At 40.2% G+C, this 15580-nt stretch overlaps 1 protein-coding gene across 1 annotated transcript in view; it reads left to right on the top strand.

Annotated features, from left to right (window-relative positions):
* Window positions 1–15580, top strand: part of lama4 (laminin, alpha 4) — an 81652-nt gene that overhangs the window by 34618 nt on the left and 31454 nt on the right. Inside the window, exons 2-13 of the mRNA XM_079584142.1 lie at window positions 910–1011; window positions 1232–1359; window positions 2762–2842; window positions 2934–3148; window positions 4852–4952; window positions 6016–6196; window positions 8024–8107; window positions 8529–8680; window positions 8779–8889; window positions 10614–10725; window positions 11547–11711; window positions 11802–11995. Of these exons, the coding sequence (XP_079440268.1) occupies window positions 910–1011; window positions 1232–1359; window positions 2762–2842; window positions 2934–3148; window positions 4852–4952; window positions 6016–6196; window positions 8024–8107; window positions 8529–8680; window positions 8779–8889; window positions 10614–10725; window positions 11547–11711; window positions 11802–11995 (1626 nt within the window). The remainder of the gene's footprint in view (window positions 1–909; window positions 1012–1231; window positions 1360–2761; window positions 2843–2933; window positions 3149–4851; window positions 4953–6015; window positions 6197–8023; window positions 8108–8528; window positions 8681–8778; window positions 8890–10613; window positions 10726–11546; window positions 11712–11801; window positions 11996–15580) is intronic.

The raw sequence follows: 15580 nt of genomic DNA, 5'->3' as shown, positions 1-15580 counted from the left end.
TGTCTGAGAAAATAATTTTTGAAAGATGTAATTTGAAAGATGTAGCCTAGTCATTGAATTCATTTTGCGCCACAGACATTACAAATGTTCCACAGTTAATTTAGGGCGCACATAGACTACTGTTGTGCCCACTGTGAATACTTTTTTTATATATATATATTTGGTATGTAATATATTATTCTAGTCAGTAAAATTAAAAAGACTGTAATGTATCCTATAGTACAGTAAATATACCCCTAACAACATAAACATCATGAATCATGACTCTCAAATCTATACACAAACACACATTAAAAGAAGAGGTTTTGTTTCTCCCACTGTTCCTCCTAGGAGTAATGATGACTCAAACAGAAAGATTCAGCTTCCCACTATCCTTTGCCCGAAAGTCCCATGAGTGGAACTGATGTACATGTAAATCAATTCATGTAAATCAAACACACTTTTTTCCCCAGTAATATGGTCTTTATAATAAAGAATCCTTTTAATTTGCATGAATGTTTTTCCTTTGAAGATGAAATATTTTTTAAAAATACATTTAGGGAACCACTAAGGGGACATGGTGGTGGAAACAAATATGGGTAAACATCAAAGCTTTTCCGTTCTCTCGCAAAACTTGTGAGTTCAGACAAAAACGTCCTGTTTATTGTCCCGCTGGCAGTGTTTCAGACAGCTCCGGACGTTAACAACCCCCCCCCCCCCCCCCCCCCCCCCCCGGACCCCCCCAATACAATAAAACCTCATATTTTAGAGTGGCCTTTTATTGTGGCCAGCCTAAGGCACACCTGTGCGATAATCATGCTGTCTAATCAGCATCTTGATAGGCCACACCTACTTTCAGTAGAGATATGGCACATATCATGACTGTGTGTTGATAGTTCATGTTCATGTTCGGCAATGACTTTATTGCAGGTATGTGCTCGAGGATTCTTCCTGAGTGAACAGGAAACCTGTCTCCCCTGTAACTGCAAAGCCCATGCTGATAGCTGTGAGGATATCACTGGGATATGCATTGTAAGCACAACTCTTTAAAGTAAAAACATTTTTAATTATTTAATGTAAGTGCTTTAACAAAAACAAGCTAAACAGAAACTGAAATTCTTCGATGTGGTAACTGTCACACTGGCACATATGGTGTTGATTTTATCATTTCTGCAACCTTGGCAGTGTAACCAGCATTTTTTTTTTTTTTTTCTGAAATGCACCTCACTTCTTTTCTGCATCCCGTGTTCAGGAATGTCAGGATCACACTGTTGGAGATTTCTGTGAGCACTGTGAAGAAGGATTTTTACCTGTGTCTCTTCCTGATGGCACCTTCATGTGTAGACCATGTGCGTGCCCGATATCACTGGAGTCTAACAAGTAAGCACAGAAACGTACACCTAAATCATCCCGACACAATCCCTAACAGCAACAGCAAAACTAAATAAATAAACCTTCTTTATTTATTTTATTTCAGGATAACTTGAGTCCTTCTTATCCAGTAAAAAGTGAAATATGACATGCAGCAAAAATGTTGTCTTCATTACTAGTATTGTTATTTGTGTGATTGCATCATGTTTATATTTTTAGCATGAACAAACATCCATAGCCTGGACTTCATAATGTAAAAAGGTTCGGTAACACTTTATTTCGATAGTCCACTTTAGACATTCTACTAACTTTGCAGCTACATGTCAACTAACTGTCATTTGAGGATTAGTAGACTAATTAGTAGTCTGCTTAATATCAGCTAATACTTTATTTTGTTGATCCCAACAGACATTCTACGGACTATAAGTTACTTGGCAACTACAAGTCAACTTATTCACTAACCCGAACCCTAACACCTAACCATAACCTAACAGTCTACTGACAGTCTACTAATAATCTAATAAGAGTTAGTTGACATGTAGTTGAAAGGTTACTTATAATTAAAGTTACTTATAGTTAGTGGACTTATAGTGGACTATCGAAATAAAGTGTAACCAAAGGTTATTTTCTTTCACACAGCATTAGGGCTGGACTGGGGCTAATGTTGCATATTTTTTCACACAAAAGTAACAGTAAACCATTGAGTGTGAGTTAGGAGGCAGTTGTCACTTGTTCGGTGTTTGTGTTTCCCAAACGACTCCTAAGTTGAAGCTTTCTTCATTTAATTTCTTCAGTTCATTTGGTTTCCATTGTTTCCATTTTCACTTCAGCTCTGTTTCAGTTCTCTGTTTTCTGATGTGCGTATAGCCGTACGGATGTGCAGCGAAAAACCAAAAAGGAAAAAAAGAATATGATCTTTCTCAAAACTCTACTTTCGTGACATGTTCGGGGCTGCCATGTTTCAGCTATCAAAGTACGCAACATCGCTTTGGCGAAGCTTGCTCGCTCTCATTGGTAGTTGCGACAAGCCTCGAATAAGGCCATGCCCCGACCCAACATCCCTCCACCTCACTTTGTGAAGTCCATTCTGATGTGCACTCATGGTTGATTGTAACACACCTTTAGTATAATTAAATATTACATTAGGCCTTGCAAACTATTTCTTATCGTATCCTATTATATGTGTAACGGAGGCCAGCTATTGAGAGCTGTGTAGGTAAACCTCACTCCCCTGATCTCAAGAGAGTGAGCATCACTAGCAACTGGTGCTAGAGATTGTGGTCTTAAGTGTCCTTGTTAGCGCGCGCAACTCCCATGCCAGCGACCTGATGATGCATTGTTCAAAAGGTGTGGAAATCCTGTAAAAGTGTCCAGCAGGATGTCTGATGTTTTTCTCTCTTTTTTTTCTCAGCTTTGCAGATCACTGTGATAAGAGGGGTAATTTTCTGAGATGTGTGTGCCAGGAAGGATATGCTGGTCACTACTGCGAGAGGTTGGTTCTTCACTCGCAAATGGCTTGATATATACAGTTTTAAAGTAGAATTTTTGTATTTTAGTACTAATTACATTTTCCTTCTCTCAAGATGCGCTCCAGGTTATTATGGCAATCCCATGGAGGTGGGCAATTCCTGCAAAAAGTGTGATTGTAATGGCAACTCAGACCCAAACCTTATCTTCAATGAATGCAATAATATGACAGGCCAGTGCCTGAACTGCTGGGCAAACACCGCTGGTGACAACTGTGAAAGATGTGCTCCGGGTTTCTATGGTGATGCCATCAGTGCTAAGGACTGTCGGGGTAGGTGCTAGAAATGGTCAAATAAATTGCTGACAGTGTAAAAATGATCTGGTGATATCTAGTCAAGAGAGCAATATTACATACATCAATTTCTAGTTGTAAAAAAGTTGTACATTTTATGGCAATGATTGCTCCCATGACTCGGCATATTGTGGCTTAGAGTCAAAATTACCGGCAGTTAAAGATTATATTATATTTCTATGTACACGTTTAACTGCTGAACGTTAATAAACTGAACTTAGAACCTATACTATTAGCATTCAATTCCAGCTGGGATTGTTAGCATTAACAAATACGGTATGTGCAGCTTTGCCATGCTGTGACTTAGGCCCCGTTTACACGATGGGAAAACGCAGATATTTCTCTGCGTTTTGGCCTGTCATTTACACGAAAACGCCGTTTTTATCCCAGAAAACGATTATTTCTAAAAACTCCAGCCAAAGTGGAGATTTCTGAAAACGCCGGTTATATGTTGTCGTGTCAACTGGGAGAAACGGGGTTTTAGGTTCTCTCTTGTCGATTCTGAGGATTCTGATTGGCTTGCATGGATTTATCCTTCTCCCTACACTGCCGCCCATAGGTTTGGCATAGTTATGATGACGCTCGACGGCGTATTTATGCGGGTTGTGTGCACGATGTTATTATTGAAAACGGAGGGGGGGGGGGGGGGGGGGGGGGGGGAATATTCGTTTCTCTAAATACCCGGCTATGTGTAAATGTGGCCTTAAACAAAAGCTTTTAGCTATATATAAAAATGAATGCTCTTCATGCACATCCTCTACCCTGACTGCATGTTTCAATATTTGAAAACATTGAGGAAGACTGCTCTTATCAAGGCACTTCAAGGAGACTTTAAAGTATGGGTCCAAATTAATTTCTCTTTTGTTATCACTCTAAAGATTTCAAGTTTTCTTATGTACTACTGGAACTGAACCTCATCCAGCCGAAGCTAAAAATTCTAAAAGTAAAAAAAAATATCTTCATTTTAATGGTAAAAGACTGTCAAAATACTCTGGTAAAAACCTGCTATTTGGTTAACGGTAAATTCCCATACTCTATACAGTGAAAAAATGCAATAGATCTAGTGGGATATTTTATGTAATTTAACAGCAAAATATTGTTAAATGTACAGTTATTGGAAGTTAAATAGAACATTTATTAAAAATAAAAAAAAACTGATTTTAGTAAATTGAATATTATTTCAGTTAATTGTTTTTTTATTGTAAATTTAAGTTCAATCTGTAAAACCTGTTGCTACCATAGTTTTTTACGGTAAAGTTCTTGCAAAAAAGCTGCCTTTTTTAACTGCAAATTTCACAGATGCACAAGTTAAATTGCTGAAAGACCCTGTCATCCAGGACTGTACTATATGTAAAAAAGGATGTCTCGTCGCCCTACAGTATTGTAGAGATTGTAGTTCTAGTGATTTATAGTCACACGACTTTAAAGATGTGTGTAAGTTATGCGTCTTTAGATGAATCAAACAGAATTGCAATAATAATTTTCAAACAAGTTTCTCCAAACTTTCCAGCCATCGGCCGTAGATAGTCACGTCCAAAGTAACGTCAATGGTTTATTCAGTTAGATTGTCAGTTAGATTGTTCTAAATATGTTTACTATATTTCATGTATGTTTTATGGCTCAAATGCATTACATAATTTTTTGTCTAGAGGGTTGCCATGATCTCTCTCTCTGTGTTTCAGAGTGTCAGTGCGATAAGTGTGGTACTGCATCGTGTGATGACCGGACAGGTGTGTGTCACTGTAAGCCCGGGGTCACAGGTCACCTATGTGACAGGTGTGAGGTATGGACATTCAAAGAATTACAAATTGTCACTATACAGTATATATGTACACTTCACTTTCAAATAGTCTAGAAACTCAGAAAAAAAAAACATGTTGCTGAATACTGAACACATTTACAAGTTTTTAAAATCAATTTAATATTATTCATTCATCAAGTGGATGAATATTTTTGTGGGGCTTTTGCCCAACTGCCGTAAACTACTAAGCTAGGTGTTTTTATTTATTTTTTATTTTGGTGTGAAATAGTGTGAAACACACTCATTTGCAAGGGACTGCATTAGGAGAGAGTAAATTTAGGGATTAAGTTTTATTATGTGATGAAAATATTATTTTATGTGTTTTAAGGGAAAGATGTTGCTAGTTTATACTAATGTTTAATGTTCAGTTATGTTGGACATTTAGATTAGTTTCTGTTATTGAATGTTGTGCTTACTTACCATTGTGGTGAAGTGTGTAGCCATATAAGTATAGAAGTATGTCAAATTTAAATTTTCACTCTGATGCAACCTAATGTGTATAATATCCCACATAATTTCTCACTGAAGCAAAACCTGCCGATCAACAAGGAGCAGGTACGCATGTATCGAGTGTGTCCATCCTGAGCTTTATTGGGTTCAATTCAAATAACTCAATTAAGTTATATCAACATTTATGGTACATAAACCTGATTGCAGTATAGGTTACAACAACAAAATTACAATTTGCAGGAAGAATCAAGTAGAAATACCTCCTTAAAGCAACAACTGCACGTTCACTTTTTACAGTGTAATAGATATGATTTTTGAATATATTAATTGTAAAGTGTTTGCTTTAAAATGTGTCAAGTGTCTGTTTTTAATTAATTTACTAACACGGGCAGTTGAAATGGTTCAAATGCAAAAGTAAAATGATTGGTTTTTGTATCTGCCTTAAAAAGTGTTTGATTATTTTTGTAGTCCCCCAGAAACTCCATATTCAGTCTCTGTTTCTTAAAATGCATATAAACCCAAATTCACGCATATGCACACTGAGCACATTTAATATGCACTATCTCTTGAGAATCTTCACATTTTTAATGTGTAGGAGGGTTACTCTGGCTTTGGAAGCTGTATGGGATGCCGTCGGTGTGAATGTGCCTCTGCTGCCCTGCGTGGCACCTGCCACCCGCTCACACACAGCTGCCAGTGCCACTCGGGGGCTGGAGGCCGGTACTGCGAGCGCTGCCTGCCAGGATTCTGGGATTACAGCACATCCGGCTGCAAGAGTGAGTCTGTTTAACACTGCATACGGCATGATTTACGGCTGGAGGAGGTTCACATTTCACTGCCTATTGTCTTTTACAAAAATTGCAACCCATGCAAAAAATTCTTCCATATAGGGCAGTGCATATACTGAGAGAAGTGAATCAAATATTCTGTTTCATTACTAACATGCATCACATTATCAATCCAATATTATAGATAAAAAAAAGAAAGAAAAGCTTTTTCCTCTTTGTTGTTTAATTCACGGGACCAGACACCAGTTATTTTGCCAAGAGATCTCTTTTATTTATTTTACACATTCCATGTCTCTAACTCGTCCAGCACACACACTCCCTGTCTCCCACACTCACACATATATTCAAGAACACTATGATTAACAAAATAAAATGATTACAAATGATTATGAATACTAATAAAGAATAAAACTACAAAATACAAATTTTAGTCTTCAATATGAACAAGAGTAAGTAGTTATTCTATATAAATGACATATATAAGGCTGTGACACTTGGTTTTAAAAGCCATATTTCATCGTTTAAAAAGACTCAAACCAAACTCTGACTTCAAAATAACCTCACCAAAACCTCCTCTATAATGAAAGTAGTCAACAGATAACAATCAGCAATAAAATCTTCACTTAGCAACAGTTTTAAGTAAGTTAACAGTTCCTGTTGACTGCAATACCCCTTCCATCTGGCCTGTGAATCTGGTGGGAGAATGCAAAAGGTCCTTGTCCTGACAGAACAGTTGAACAGCTGTTCTCACAACCCGTCGGTCTTGATTTCATTAAGGGATCTGCCCACCCACACACACTTGGCCACCTGCACATAAGAACAGGGATTTACATTATTTCCCATGACATCATCATCACCTCCATCTCAACATACCAGCCCCAGTTGTGACCCGTGGAAGTTTTGAGTTCATGTCAGTGTGTCAAATAGGAAATGGGAGAGAAATGAGGGCATCTTTGCTGAAGTTTATTTCTAGTAAATGCAGTCAGTTTGTTCTGATTGTTCTTTTGGAAAAATGTTTCAGTTTAACCCCTGCTGTGTATTAGTGACCACTGGTGTGTCGCAAAAATGTATATAATGTTTAAGTTTGTGTCTCTTTCTTTGAATTAAGTGTAAATCAACTTGTAACATGCTCACCCATTTGTGAAATAGACTGTAGGGCTTTTCACTGCATTATCGAATGGAAGCTCGTTTCCGCCACAGAATAAAACATTTTAAAAGATAATTGCGAGTGCAATTGCAATTCTGACTTTATAACACTCAATGGCAACTTTATATCACGCAATGGCGACTTTATAACACGCAATGGCAACTTTATATCACACAATGGCGACTTTATAACTCGCAATGGCGACTTTATATCACGCAATTCTGACTTTATAACTCGCAATGGCGACTTTATATCACGCAATTCTGACTTTATAACACACAATTTCGACTTTATATCTCACAATTCTGATTTTATAAAACAAAATTGTGACTTTTTATCACACAAAAATCAGAATTGCGTGATATAAAGTCATAATTGCGAGTTATACAGCCAGAATTCCATTATAAAATGTTGCAATTCTTTTTAACCTTGAGTAAAGGAACGTTTAATTTAGATTTGGGGTTAGCAACGCTTTTTACCCGGGGTTAAGAAACCTCACTTCACAATATTGAAGATCTGTCGCTACTTCCGTTTCATCACAACTTTACCTGTTTCAAGTATGAAAAGGCCTTTTGTTTGTGATCAGGGTTGTGTAGTTGCTTTGGATGTGTGCTCTATTGTGTGTTTTAATGTATAATAAATGTGTACTGTGTGTTTGTCTTCCTCAGAATGTGATTGTCCAGAGGAGAATTGTGACATGCACACAGGAGAGTGTCTTCCCGAGGCCTCGCAAATCAGCGAGTGTAATATCAGTGAGTTCAATGACATAAGAGAAAACACTAATTCAAACAGTATACTGGGAGGGATCCAAAAGTCCAAGACCACATTTCAAATCTGGGATTTTATTTCCATTTAAAGGGGTTGTGACATGTCTTTGTTAATATGTTCCTTAAGATTCACTTATAATGTTAGTAAAAAAAAATAAGAAATAAAAAAATAAATAATATATTGTATTTGTAAAACCTGATTATTTTCCAGAGGGACCAAAGCACCATAGACTAAGCAATAGCCTCCAGAACTTACACAAACAAGTGCCATTTTAGATTTTTTTTTTCTTTAAAACAAGTACAAATCTAGATCAAATTAAAAACTGAGAATTGTTCAGAAAATCTTATAAACATAAAAAAATATGATAACCCAATATGAATAATAATAACCCTTACCACCTCCTAGACTGTGATGCGTGTATTTGGAGTCTGATCGGAGATATTCGTCAGTCCAACAAAACTCTGGACCAAGTGAGGAACAGCGTGCTGAACATTTCTACAGGAGCCGCTGCCAACGACAGATTAAAGTACTACAACTACACTGCACACAGACTACAGGTAACAACACTCAAACTGCACATCGCTCAGAGAAGTGTACGCCCAGAGGATGTGGTGTTTAAACAAGAGTGTGTGTTGTTCTCACTGTGTTATAACAGGCTCAGTTCGTAGGCTGGAGAAATAAGTATGCAGTGATGAGAGCAGATACGGGACACCTGGAGAAAGAAACTCAAAAACTGCTTACTGACATGGAGCTGCTCGCAGGAGAGGTGCCACTCGTTCCGGGTGTCATTGATTTCAATATTGTTTAAATGTGAAGTGTATATCTTCTGTGCCACTTGTAGTCTGAAAACTGGACCAAAAACCAGAACTATATTTACAATCAAACCAAAAATGATTCAGACACCAGATATAATTCTTGATCTTTTTTTACTAGTGGCTGCAGGACACTGTAGGTAATTTATGTATGTGAGGAGAGCAAAATAAAGTAAACTGTGACATATTATACCCAAAAATTCTTCATACAGTGGACTAACGGTAAAATGTATAAAAATTTGGGACCAAAAACGATTCAGACAATTTGACCTGACCGTGTTTTGCTTAATGTTTTTTCTTTAATTGCTAATGCGACCTTTTTACACCACAGACTGAACAAAATAAAGCATTGCTTGGTAATTGGCTGAGCTATATTGGTATTATATCATTGTGTAGTTCAATTTAACAGCTGACAGATATTAAACCTTATTCATCTGTGAGACAGTCTAACAGAAGGATTGTTTATTTTTTATTACCATTTTCTAAACTATAGGTATAGCGAATAAACTGTGATAATGTGAGAAATGTTGAAGGTGTCTGAATAAATTTTGGTTTGACTGTATAAGTCATTTCGAACAATATGATCATTATGAACACATTAAAGGCTTTAAAGTTAGAGATACAAAGGGAATTTATCGCTAATTCCCTTTGTATCGGATGACTAACTAATTCCTGTGAGATTCTGAAGTGTGCATCTACTGGACACTTTACTACTGTATAACATGAGGTCACAGGAGAGGAATTGTGAGTGGCAGTGAAGCGAAGCAACTGACGCTGTAGGTCACATGACACTAACAAAATGGCTGATGTATTATGTCCATAGACAGTATATAAGATTATGTCTGAATTTGATTCATTCTATACACACATTCATAGTATATAGAACATACCTTTTTAACGAACAACAAATTCACGAGAATAGGCATACATTACAGATCGGTCCAAAATCTGTTTGTGATCAACAAATCTGGAATACAGGTTAGCCATGCAGTGGTGATACTGGGGATGGACATCGGTAAAATCATTTCCACGTTTCTGGTACCGAAAAAAACTTTGTGCATCTTGATTTTGATAGTGCCACAGTTTTGATAGGATCACAAAGCCTGAAGTTTTTAGAAAAGTCAGCTAACTTGCTTTACACTTACATAGTATCTGCATATGAAGCTGGCATAGGAGAAAGTATTTCAATATCCAGGAAATGTGTGCAGAACATCATGATTTTTATCAATGTATCTATGGCCTAGTGGGGGAAAGTTGCTTAATGAAACCCCTCACCTTTACCTTCATCTTTACATCTTGTGACCAAATATCCTATGGATATAATATTTCTCAGGGTGTTTTTTTAATGGAATGGATTTCAGAACACAATCTTTTCCCCCACACACATTTTTACATTCTTTTTTGTCTGTGTTCACATCGTGCTGTAATTACTGTAATTGCAAGATGACAAGCTGAGCTGTTCAAGTAATTATTTGTTTCTATGGCAATGCAATTTAAATCATGAGGAAGTACAACAAAAATTCTGAATAGATTTCTTTAATTTCTTCAAGATAAATTAAATTAAAATCCTTTTTGTCATTATATCCATCTCTTCCTCTCTCCTTCATGCTACACTGTTCACGATATTGTAAATGTTCTTCCTGGTGAAACTGAGCTAGTGTTTGTTTTATTTCTTCAGGAGGAATCAATGCAGTCGCTGGGAGAGCGGGTGGATCAAGAGACACTTGACAGCTCCACGCTTGCAAATACACTTATTGCTAACCTCTCATCACTCAATGTTCTCATAGAAGGTAACATGAGACCTTGCGCAATCTGTATTTTTTTTAATGTTGTGCTGGCCAATATCAAGCACTGTATCTCAATGATACTTGCTTGGCTGGAGCAGATTCCCCTCTGAAAGTTGCCAACTGTCCTGTATTAGACAGGACTTCACATGTTTTGACCCAAATTAAGTCACCCCGTATGCAGTATCAGTCCGGTTATCAAAGTATAATCTGGATGCAATGTGCCGCTAAATGGTCTGGTTAACCACTTCATCGATTGTCTATCAAATCATACACCAATCAACCATTAAAGTATATTATCGCACAAAATAAATTTTCTTATGCACGCACACTGACTGATGTAAAAATGTTTGAATAACATACTTTTGCAGTAAAAAAAGTGGCAATTTGCACAGGCCAGTCAAAAAAAGTAAGAAAGCTATAACAAGCAATAGAAAGAATAATCTGACATTGCATGCTTCCACTGAGAGACCATAATATGGCAATGCTTACAACAGTTGCAAACAATTCTTTGTGAATTGCTTGCCAATAAAAATGTCTGGAATTGAAAAACGGAAAGCCTGATATCGTGACAACATAGATTGGCACCAAAGTAACAACACAATCCCAAACCCTGACAATCCTGAGCTGCATGTGGAGTAATAGGTAGCAGGCAGGAATTAGGAAAAAATACTGAGTGCCCCTTCAACAAATATAACATTTAAGAAGCCTCTTATAATTTCTCTCATAATTCTGAGCTCAATTGTATTCTGAGTCTACAGCGCTCTCTTATCTTGCCTTGATTACAGACGATGAACATAATGCATTTGTATGTGCATGTGTTTCAGATATGATTAGGGATTGGGAATTATACGGTGTCTATCAGGAGTTAGATCCTCAGGTAAAGCTGCAGAAAATAGCAGAAGCCGAATGGATCTTGGGCTGGATGAGAAATCTGGACCTCTCACCCAAAGAACCGCTTGCTACTGATGAATCCTCCGAGGCCCATGAATGTAAGATTGTTTGTGTTGGTTTCTAACGGAATTCTGCTTGTGTGTGTGTGTGGTCTCATTCATCCTGTACCTTCATATGTCCGGTTGTAGTGCTCCGGCGTGTGCGCCATTTTGAGAAAACTCTGATGACTACGCAGGGGCGTCTGTTGCCTATGCGGGAAGTGCTGAGTCGATTCACTTCCAGACTCTTTCAAGCTCAGGATCTCCTCAACAAAGCGGATGACACACTGCAGCAGTCACTAGACAAATATAAGACCAACCAGCTCAAACTACAGAGGAGAGAGGTACCTTCTTACACATTTACAGTTTGTTATGAGAATATAAATCATTAAGCTCAAAGTATACATCGGTTTTGTTGCGAATGCTTGAGTACAGCGCTGTTTCTCTCCAGGAGTCAGGACCAATAATGTGTCACTGTTCAAGTGTTGCAACTTGCAAGTGTCTTCCCAGCTAACAGATTTTTGTTATAAGAACGTTCCCTTAAAATTCAGTGTTGGTTCTGGGAACGTTAAAAATGTCCAGTTTTCTTGACGTTAGAGGAACGTGTTTTAAAAGGTGTGATGCTCCTCTGCTGAGATCTTGTGAGATTAAATGTCTTCTTTTATCTTCAGTTGATTTTATCTAAGGCTGTGGCTGAAGAAAGTTGTAGTTTGTGTTCTTATTTCTCTTTCTTTCAGTGCTTGTTCACTGCAGGTGTTTGAATGATTGAACAAATGTTTCAGGAACATCACACTAACCTTTAAATAACATTCTATTAACATTAAGGAAACATTTTTATGTTCAAGGTTCTTATAACAAAAATCTGTTTGTTGTGTTTAAACCTCCTTGCACAAGCGCTTGTCAACATGGGCATCAGTTGTAGTTGCGATCTCCACTGTTTGTTGTGTTGTCTATTCTATTTGTCTCTTCAACTGTGGTGAGCTTAAGGGTACCCATGGTTGGTAAGATGAGGCAAAAGAATGTGTTCAAGGAAGGGAAAAGCAGGTCCTGCATGGATGTCTGAGCAGGGAGCGAGAACCATGGTCGTAGTAGGGTAAGGAAAGTGAAGTCGTTTGGTGTGGGTGAGTCGGGCAATTGACCATACGACTGCGATTACTTGACCACTCCCACCCCTTTTTAAGTTATGTGTGGTGAGTTGGCTCACATGATTTAAGTTTTGCACTTCTGAACTTCCGTTAGGAGAACATAGTGAGCATCGATGTCCCTGGTTTTCATGGCGCATTGTGGGACTTTTTTAGGGTGTTTCAGTGCACTAGAAGGATTCAGCAATTGACAGCCCTCATAATGGCCGACTCCGGCGAGGTGCACAAACTACAAAACATTTGGTCAAGAGGCAGTTCCAACCAACAGCAAAAAAATTGATTATGAGATTGTCTGGATTAGTTCAACCTTATTGTTGCATTGTACACAACAAGACATTCTGCAACTGCGAGACAACGTTCTGACAATTAATTTTTTTAAATGCTAGATAGGCCTATATACCGTATATCCCCCATTTAGCATTTTATGTTTTGAGGTTAATTTTTAAATAGTCAGATATTAGATAATTATATAGCCTACTTTTTAAATATTCTTATTAAATATTATCCTTATTATTATTTAATGGGGCTATCAGTAAATTTGCCTAATTATAATCAACACCTTCAAGTGAACGCTTTGAAGAGTAAAAATGACAGAAGGTTAATGTTACGTTAATTCAACTTTATTAAAACTGCATATGGTAAGTTAATCAAATTGCTCTTCCAAAAGTCATACATTTGTGGGAATTTTTTTGCTATGGTGCCCGGGGAGCGATTCGGGGTTCGATGCCTTCAGAAAGAACAGAACCAGAACAGAAGAAATTCCATTCACTAGCCTCTCTGGATATCTAATATTGGATATACACATACCATAACATCTTTTTGCCATGATGTTGAGAAGCCTTATCATTGCAGTGATTTAATTGGCTATTTGGGCTGTAACCTGTATGTCATTTTTTTCTGTGTTAAATTAATTGTTAAATTAACAGTCTTCGTCTGCACCTGTCTGTCTTAGTCTGCACTACACTTCCCAGAATCCCTTGTGTCTTCACACCTGAACTCACTCCCTCAATCATCCACCTGTTCATCGTCCTCATTATCTGTGTCACCTGTCTTCACCTTGTTAGTGTTCGTTTGTATCTGTATTTAGTTTGCTACTGTTCAGTCTGTCCTTGTCGGTCCTTGTATATGTTATTGTGTATGGAGAGTGTTACCCTTGCCTGTACCAGTTTTGTTTCAGTTTTATTATAGTAAAAGTTTGAATTGGAACTTTGGGTCTCTGCCTGTCTTCATCCGCACCATACCCGTGACAGAAGGACCGACCACCCTAAAATGGACGATTGGGTAAAAATTATCGTCCTGGCCAAGGAGAGCCAAGATCTCCCAGCCTTTGCCCATGGAGGGTCGTTTGAGGGAACCCGTCTGGCCAGATTTCGCGGGACCCGTGGAGGCCGCAGTAGAGGCGGTGGTCGAGATGGACCCCGACACCATTCTCCGCTTTGGTCCCTCTTCGACCCTGGACGGTTGACGTCCAGCTCCAAGCCTCCTGCACCGCTGGTCCCGTCCAGCCCAGAGCTTCCTGCACCGCTGGTCCCGTCCAGCCCAGAGCTTCCTGCACCGCTGGTCCCGTCCAGCCCAGAGCTTCCTGCACCGCTGGTCTCGTCCAGCCCAGAGCTTCCTGCACCGCTGGTCCCGTCCAGCCCAGAGCTTCCTGCACCGCTGGTCCCGTCCAGCCCAGAGCTTCCTGCACCGCTGGTCCCGTCCAGCCCAGAGCTTCCTGCACCGCTGGTCCCGTCCAGCCCAGAGCTTCCTGCACCGCTGGTCCCGTCCAGTCCAGAGCTTCCTGCACCGCTGGTCCCGTCCAGCCCAGAGCTTCCTGCACCGCTGGTCCCGTCCAGCCCAGAGACTATTCACGCCATGTATCCACCGCCTGTGTCCTCAGTGACCGCGACTCTGGCCATCATGGCCACAACCATGTGGTGTGTGTGGGCTGCGCACACACTGGAGCCGGTGTCTGTCCCTGAGCCGGTGTCTGTCCCTGAGCCGGTGTCTGTCCCTGAGCCGGTGTCTGTCCCTGAGCCGGTGTCTGTCCCTGAGCCGGTGTCTGTCCCTGAGCCGGTGTCTGTCCCTGAGCCGGTGTCTGTCCCTGAGCCGGTTCCAAATCCTGTCACTCTCCCCAAGTACTTTTTGGGGGGGGGGCTATAGGCCTCCGCCTGCACCGCCCGAAGGGTCCTCACCGCCATGGCCGCCCGAGGGGTCCTCACCGCCATGGCCGCCCGAGGGGTCCTCACCGCCATGGCCGCCCGAGGGGTCCACTCCGCCTGCACCGCCCGAAGGTTCCACACCGCCATGGCCGCCCGAAGGGTCTTCACCGCCATGGCCGCCCGAAGGGTCCACACCGCCATGGCCGCCCGAAGGGTCCACACCGCTATGGCCGCCCGAGGGGTCCACACCGCTGTGGCCGCCTGCACGTCCTGCTCCGCCCTGGCCGCCTGCACGTCCTGCTCCGCCCTGGCCGCCTGCACGTCCTGCTCCGCCCTGGAGGCTTCCTGCTCCAGATCGGCCAGCCCTTCATCAGCCTCCAGGGCGCCCACCCCCCCACCCCTTTGATGTTCTACGGCGCGAGGTCGCGCCTTGCTGAAGGGGGGCGTTATGTCACAGTCTTCGTCTGCACCTGTCTGTCTTAGTCTGCACTACACTTCCCAGAATCCCTTGTGTCTTCACACCTGAACTCACTCCCTCAATCATCCACCTGTTCATCGTCCTCATTATCTGTGTCACCTGTCTTCACCTTGTTAGTGTTCGTTTGTATCTGTATTTAGTTTGCTACTGTTCAGTCTGTCCTTGTCG

The sequence above is a fragment of the Phoxinus phoxinus genome, assembly GCF_949152265.1.
Source record: "Phoxinus phoxinus genome assembly, chromosome: 16".
Classification (NCBI taxonomy): domain Eukaryota; kingdom Metazoa; phylum Chordata; class Actinopteri; order Cypriniformes; family Leuciscidae; genus Phoxinus; species Phoxinus phoxinus.
This window is presented reverse-complemented; position numbering and strand designations above follow the sequence as displayed.